At 52.3% G+C, this 7674-nt stretch overlaps 1 protein-coding gene across 1 annotated transcript in view; it reads left to right on the top strand.

Annotated features, from left to right (window-relative positions):
* Window positions 1-5421: 5421 nt before the first annotated feature.
* The window catches only part of tmf1 (TATA element modulatory factor 1), a 47805-nt gene continuing 45552 nt past the window's right edge, over window positions 5422-7674 (top strand). The window contains exon 1 of the mRNA XM_078206449.1: window positions 5422-5817. Coding sequence (XP_078062575.1) covers window positions 5673-5817 — 145 coding nt within the window. The 5' untranslated portion in view covers window positions 5422-5672. The remainder of the gene's footprint in view (window positions 5818-7674) is intronic.

Genomic DNA, 7674 nt, shown 5'->3' with positions numbered 1-7674 from the left:
AAGTCTGCCTACCACCAACTCCCCATTCGCCCAGAGGACCGACAATACATGGCTTTTGAGGCAGATGGTCGCTTGTATCACTTTCTCAGGGTTCCCTTTGGTGTCACCAATGGGGTCTCGGTCTTCCAGCGTGCTATGGACCGAATGGTGGACCAGAACAGGCTGCGGGCTACCTTCCCGTACCTGGATAATGTCACCATCTGCGGCCATGACCAGCAGGACCACGACACAAACCTCCTGAACTTCTTACGCACTGCATCTCGCCTGAACTTGACCTACAACAGGGAGAAGTGTGTGTTTCGTACGCGCCGTTTAGCCATCCTAGGATATGTGGTGGAAGACGGGGTCATTGGCCCTGATCCAGACCGTATGCGCCCCCTTTCTGAACTTCCCTTACCTGCTAGTGCAAAAGCACTGAGAAGATGCTTAGGCTTCTTCTCTTATTATGCGCAGTGGGTTCCCAACTACGCGGACAAAGCCCGTCCGCTCATTAAGTCCACGGCTTTTCCCTTAACGCCAGAGGCCCGATTGGCCTTCGATAAATTGAAAGCCGACATCGCGAAAGCTACGATGCACGCTGTAGACGAGTCCATCCCCTTTCAGGTGGAGAGCGATGCATCTGATTTCGCCCTGGCCGCCACACTTAACCAGGCGGGCAGGCCCGTCGCGTTTTTTTCCCGCACCCTCCAAGGCCCCGAAATTCGGCATTCAGCGGTGGAAAAGGAGGCCCAGGCCATTGTGGAGGCCGTCAGGCACTGGCGCTATTACTTGGCGGGAAAATGGTTCACCCTGATCACGGACCAGCGGTCCGTGGCGTTCATGTTTAACAACACGCAGAGGGGCAAGATCAAGAATGACAAGATCTTGCGGTGGAGAATTGAACTCTCCACCTATACCTACGATATCATGTATCGTCCAGGGAAACTCAATGAGCCCTCGGATGCCCTCTCGCGTGGAACTTGCGCTAGTATACAGGAGGACCGTTTGCACGCCCTCCATAATGACCTGTGCCATCCTGGGGTCACTCGGCTCTACCACTTTGTAAAAGCCCGCAACCTGCCTTACTCGGTGGAGGACGTCAGGTCGGTAACAAGGAGCTGTCGGGTTTGCGCGGAATGCAAACCGCACTTTTACCGACCTGACCGGGCACATTTAGTCAAGGCCACTCATCCCTTCGAGAGACTGAGTGTTGATCTTAAGGGCCATCTTCCCTCAACGGATCGGAATGTGTACTTCCTCAATATCATTGATGAGTACTCTCGGTTCCCTTTTGTTGTTCCCTGCTCTGATACATCCGCTGCCACGGTTATCAAGGCATTCCGTGATCTCTTTACCCTGTTCGGGTACCCCAGCTACATCCATAGCGACAGGGGCTCGTCGTTCATGAGCGATGACTTGAGGCAATTCCTGCTCTCATACGGGATTGCCTCTAGTAGGACCACGAGCTACAACCCTAGGGGTAATGGACAGGTGGAACGCGAGAATGCTACAGTCTGGAAGGCTGTCTTACTGGCGTTGAAGTCAAAAGGCCTTCCAGTCTCCCGTTGGCAAGAGGTGCTCCCTGATGCGCTCCATTCTATTCGCTCCCTCCTGTGTACGGCAACCAATGCTACTCCCCACGAGAGGATGTTCTCATTCCCTCGGAAGTCTTCCTCGGGGACCTCATTACTGTCTTGGTTGACGTACTCAGGACCCGTCCTCCTGCGGCGACATGTAAGGGCCCGCAAGTCCGACCCGTTGGTCGAACAGGTCCATCTCCTCCACGCCAACCCTCAGTATGCCTATGTGGCATACCCTGACGGGCGAGAGGACACGGTCTCGATCCGAGACCTGGCGCCAGCAGGGGACGTAGCAACCCCTGTTGCTCCCATACCCCCTGTAACAAACCCTTTATCTCTTGTTTCTTCCCCGGACACGGCGCGGACAGCATCGGGACCATTGCTGAACCATTTTACTCCCATGTACAGCTTGCCTGAGCCCAGAAGATGGTCGCCACCGCAGGGCGTGTCAGGATCCCCTGGACTACCGTCACCTCAGGGTCAACCGGCCTGTGAGTCCGTGGAAGAACAGCTGGACGCCGCTTTGGGGAGAACGCCACCGCAAGTGCCTACTCCGGTGTCACCACCGGTATTGAGGAGGTCACAATGATGGTGCGGTCCCCCTGACCGTCTGAACTTATAGACTGCTGACACTTTATTCCGTTTTTTGTACCCCGCCGGCCTTTGTTCTCAAAGGAGGGGTGAATGTGGTGAACCATCGTTGGTTCCCACTGGATAGTGCTGAGCCTGGGGCTGGCCAGTACTACAAGGGTGTACATATGTTACTGTTGGATTGTGCTATTGTTGCTGTTGGGGTTAGGGTGGGGTTGTTACACCTTTGTACTGTAGTGTTGTGGCACATCCCAGTCGGGCTCCGCCTCCTGGGAGAGGTATAAGAGTCCCTGCTCTGGCCGGGACCCCTTCAGTCTGGGATAGTGTATATAAGTTCTGGTAGCTTCGTTAACAGTAAATAAAAGCCTTTCATTTACTGAGCTTCAAGCCTCGTGTCTGAATAGCGCATCAGAGTCAAAAGGACCCGAAACATTAGCTCTGCTTTCACTCCACAGATGCAGCACGGTGGCTAGCACTGCTGCCTCACAGCGCCAGGGACCCGGGTTCAATTCCCATGGCTTGGGTCACTGTCTGTGTGGAGTTTGCACATTCTCCCTGTGTCTGCGTGGGTTTCCTTCAGGGGTTCCAGTTTCCTCCCACAGTCCAAAGATCTGCAGGTTAGGTGGATTAGCCATGCTAAATTGCCCCTTAGTGTCAGGAAGACTAGCTAGGGTAAATGCATGGGGTTATGTGGATAGGACCTGGGTGGGATTGTGGTCAGTGCAGACTCCATGGGCAGAATGGCCTCCTTTTGCACTGTAGGAGTCTATGCTCAGTAAGAAGCCTCAGCCAGCACGTGGGGGTAACAGGTTAAAGTCCAACAGGTTTATTTGGCAGCACTAGCTTTCGGAGTCTCAGGCTCCTTCATCAGGTAAATGAGGAGTTGTGTTCACAAACAGATCATATACAGACACAATCTCAATTTACAAGATAATGGTTGGAATGCGAGTCTTTACAGGTAATCAAGTCCAGCCAGGACAGTTAGTGAGATTTTGCAAGCCCAGGCAAGTTGTGGGGGTTACAGACAGTGTGACATGAATCCAAAGATCCCGGTTGTTGTGTGTCATGACGGCTTCAACCCCCATGACTTGCCGAGGCTTGCAAAATCTCACTAACTGTCCTGGCTGGAGACAATACACACCTCTTTAACCTGTGCTTGGCCCTCTCTCCACTCACATTGTCTGCACCTTTAAATCTTGATTACTGTAAAGACTCGCATTCCAACCATTATCTTGTAAATTGAGTTTGTGTCTGTATATGCCCTGTTTGTGAACACAAGTCCTCAATCACCTGATGACGGGACAGTGCTCCGAAAGCTTGTGCTGCCAAATAAACCTGATGGACTTTAACCTGGTGTTGTGAGACTTCTTACAGTCCAACGTTGGCATCTCCACATCATGGATTCTATGCTGCCAGACTTGCTGGGATTTTCCAACATTCTCTGTTCTTGTTTCAGATTCCAGCATCCAGTGTTTTGCTTAAACATTGAATATATCCTTCCTCCAGGTGAAGGTGTGCCATGGCGACATATTTCTTCCGCCAGTGACACGGCCTGAATTATGACGTGTAGCTCCTGCATTTCAATCTGGGGCGTGTTTCAACCTCCCTGCAGGAGTTTCCCGTCTTTTACCAGGACCTCCTCACTGTCTGGAACACGGTCGCTTCGCGACACAGCTCCCCCCCGTCAGGAGTAGCGGCTCTCATGCGAGAGCCACTGCTCAGGAATCCGCTCCTCCAGCCGTATGACTTCAGGTGGCTGGCAGAGAGGGGGGCTGTGGATGCCGGGGTGACCAGGATCGGGGACGTGCTGGGTGGTGGAGGGGTGGGCTGGATGAGCCCCCATGTGCTGGCTGAGCACGCGGGGGTGTCCGTCTGGCGCGCGGCCAAAACCATCCTAGACCTTACGATGGTCGTGCTCGGCCCCGAAACTACACGCAAACTCGAGGCGGCGCAGGCGTGCAGTGGAATCCCGCCCGAGCGTTCCCCTGTTCGGACGGAATTCTACATTGACCCAAAGCCTCAACCCCCCTCCTCGGGTGAGGTGCCTCACAGCATGAGCCGCCTCGCGGAAATGTCCTCCATGCCTTTTTCTACCACACGGAGGTGTTTCCTGTGCAGGTTGCTGCTGCACACCTTCCACTACCGCGTCCTCGCCTGTCGCCCGGATACACCTTGGTGGATCTTGTTGCCGCCAGTCGGCGGAGGTCCCCGGTGGAGGTCCCTCGATGGAGGGATCTCCCCCAATTATGTCGGGGACCTGGGGTGGAGGGTGATGCATGCAGCAGTTCCGCACAACCATAGGATTCACTGGTTCACGGGCTCCGAAGAGTGCCCCTTCTGTGGCCTTGTGGAGACCGTGGACCATGTCTATGTTTTGTGTCTTAGGCTGCACTCCCTTTTTGTTTCCCTAAAGAACCTTTTATTGATGTTTTGTTTGTACTTCAGTCCCACGCTCCTGATCTACGGACACCTGGTGCGGAGAGGGGAGAGTCGGGATGGCGACCTCCTCGTGAACCTGCTCCTGGGCCTGGCGAAATGCGCCATTCACAGGTCCAGGCAGCGGGCGATCGAGGGGGCCATCCATCCTGACTGTCTGCCCCTCTACCGCGGCTATGTTCGCGGCCAGGTGTCCCTGGAGAGGGAGCATGCGGTGTCCACGGGCGCGGTTGACGCCTTCCGTGCCCGTTGGGCACCGCAGGGGTTGGGTGCATTATTGACCCTGATAATCACATTTTAATTTGATGATATTAAGTTTCCTTTGTACTTTGATTTTTGTTCGGGCTGTTCCCCCTCCTTTTGGGGAGCTGCCCCTTTTACTTTGGCCTGACTTAATCTGAGTTTGTTTATCTGGTTTGACCTAAAAAGAGGGCAACATCTGAGAATTTAAAAAGAGAAAAAAAACATCGAAACATAGAAAAACTACAGCACAAAACAGGCCCTTCGGCCCCACAAGTTGTGCTGAACATATCCCTACCTTTCAGGCCTACCTATAAGGACTTGATTTGATTGAATTGGAAAAGTATTTAAAAACCCCACACAGGGGCACGGTGCAGGGCGGGAGTGCGGGGCAGGCTGGGCGCGGTGCAGGGCGGGAGTGCGGGGCAGGCTGGGCGCGGTGCAGGGCGGGAGTGCGGGGCAGGCTGGGCGCGGTGCAGGGCGGGAGTGCGGGGCAGGCTGGGCGCGGTGCAGGGCGCGGGGCTGGGCGCGGGGCTGGGCGCGGGGCAGGGCGGGAGTGCGGGGCAGGGTCGCGCGATGCCTGCCGGGAGTGCGGGGCAGGCTGCTCGCAGTGCCTGCCGGGAGGTGAGCTCACTGAGGGCTGTTTGCGGCTACGTGGAAGTGCCGGACTGACTGAGGAGAGATCGGGAAAAGCCAGAGCCCCGGCCGTTTCTCTTAAACATCGAGTTAGGGAGCACCAGGCCAGGCTCTGATTGAGCGGCGGAGGCTGTTAATTATAGAGAGAGACGATCGGCTGCGGCCCGGCCCGGCCTGTGTGTTGCTAAGGCCTCGGCGCCCGTTCCCAGGATGAGCTGGTTCAATGCCTCACATCTATCGAGCTTCGCCAAACAGGCGCTGTCCCAGGCTCAGAAATCCATCGACAGAGTGTTAGACATCCAGGAGGATGAGGGGGTCGCCTGGGCTGACAGCATAACGCCGGGATATGAGCAAGGTACAGTGATTGGCAGCAGATAGTGAAGGAGGGAGGAGGAGTGGGTACAGGAGGGGAGGGAGTGAGGGGGAGGGAGTGAGTGAGGGGGAAGGGAGTGAGTGAGGGAGGGTAAGTGAGATTGGGAGAGTGTGGCAGTAAGTGTGATAGGCAATCAGTGAGTTCATGGTCACTCAAGTGCAATCTAAGTAGTCAGTTATATTGTTTTTCTTCTGTCCTATTAATGATTTTCTGTCTTCACTGCCTTAGATTCGAGCAGCATACTTTTGGAGAATCATAGAACACCTACCGTGCAGAAGGAGGCCGTTTGGCTCATTGAGTCTGCACCGACCACAATCCCATCCAGGCCTTTTCCCTGTAATCCCACTTATTTACCCTAGCTAGTCTCCCTGACACTAAGGGGCAATTTAGCATGGCCGATCAACCTAACCCGCATATCTTTGGACTGTGGGGGGAAACCGGAGCACCCGGAGGAAACCCACGCAGACACGAGGAGAATGGGCAAATTCCACACAGACAGTGACCCGAGGTCGGAATTGAACCTGGGTCCTGGTGCTGTGGGGTGGCAGTGCTAACCACTGCCTCCTTCCTGTTTTTCCCTGGGTCAATAATTAGAGGGAGTGGCTCTTACATTGACATTGTAGATGTCATGTTTCTGTGAATTATTTTTAATCCTCATACATTATTTAAATAGTTCAACCCATTCCATTGATTGCTTTTCACTGTTCATTCAAATGAATCTTCAATAGGCTGTTAATATGCCTGTAAATCGATTGTTGCATCGTAGAGTGGTTACAATACAGAAGGAGGAAATTTGGTCTGCTGTATCCATGCTGGCTCTTTCTCTAGTGCCACTCACCTACATCCTTGCTGCCTACCAGGGTGGTGGAAGTGAAATCAATGAAGGATGAAAAAATAAAATTGGATGGCTACTTGACAGAACTAAACTTTAAGAAGAGCAGGGGAATGGGACTGATTGGATTGTCCTGTAGAGAGTCAGCATGGATTGATAGGCCAAATGACCTTCTGTGCTTTTATGACTTTGTGCTTCTACTGTCAAACATCTAAGTCTTTTGATTCTTGACCCTCCTGCCAGTTGGTAGTACCCAACTCTATTTAGACCCCTCTTGATTTTAAACACTCTCAAATCTCATCTCAACCTTCTCTTTAACAAGTACAGACAGTCTATCCACGTACTTGAAATCCTTCAGCCTTGGAACTATTCTTGGAAATCATTTCTACATGCTAGCTAAAGCCTAAATGCATGATAATAAATATGACTTGTAAAGTCATGTTGGTACATTTGGAAAAGTCAAGTTATATTTGGTGAAGCATCTATAATATAAAAGTAATTTATATTTTGTATAATCAAAAACAGTCACACAGTTAAAACCTTGATGGAGAAGTATTACGGGCAGTGTTGTGACAGAATGTATACTAGAGTGGCACAGTGGTTAGCACTGCTGTCTCACAGTGCCAGGGACCCAGATTTGATTCCCACTCCCGTCGCTAGCTGTGCATGTTCTCCCCATGTCTTGTGTGGGTTTTCTCTGGGTGCTCTGGTTTCTTCCCACAGTCTGAAAGACGTGCTGGTTAGGTGCATTGGCCATGCTAAATTTTCCTTCAGTGTACCTGAACAGGTGCCGGAGTGTGGCGACTAGGGGATTTTCACAGTAACCTCGTTGCAGTGTTAATGTAAGCCTACTTTGTGACACTAATAAATAAATATTAAACTTCAAAAACTTGTTCAGTACTTTACAGTTGTGGAGCTTTGTCATTGGGAGTTGAGTAACTTGGCACTTTCCATTGCAAATAGATTCACTTTTAACCTTCTGTGGTTATTTCATACGAAGAAAAAAA

The sequence above is a fragment of the Mustelus asterias genome, unplaced genomic scaffold (assembly GCF_964213995.1).
Source record: "Mustelus asterias unplaced genomic scaffold, sMusAst1.hap1.1 HAP1_SCAFFOLD_1505, whole genome shotgun sequence".
NCBI lineage: Eukaryota > Metazoa > Chordata > Chondrichthyes > Carcharhiniformes > Triakidae > Mustelus > Mustelus asterias.
The sequence above is the reverse complement of the archived record's forward strand: the minus strand, read 5'-3'. Positions and strand labels throughout refer to the sequence as shown.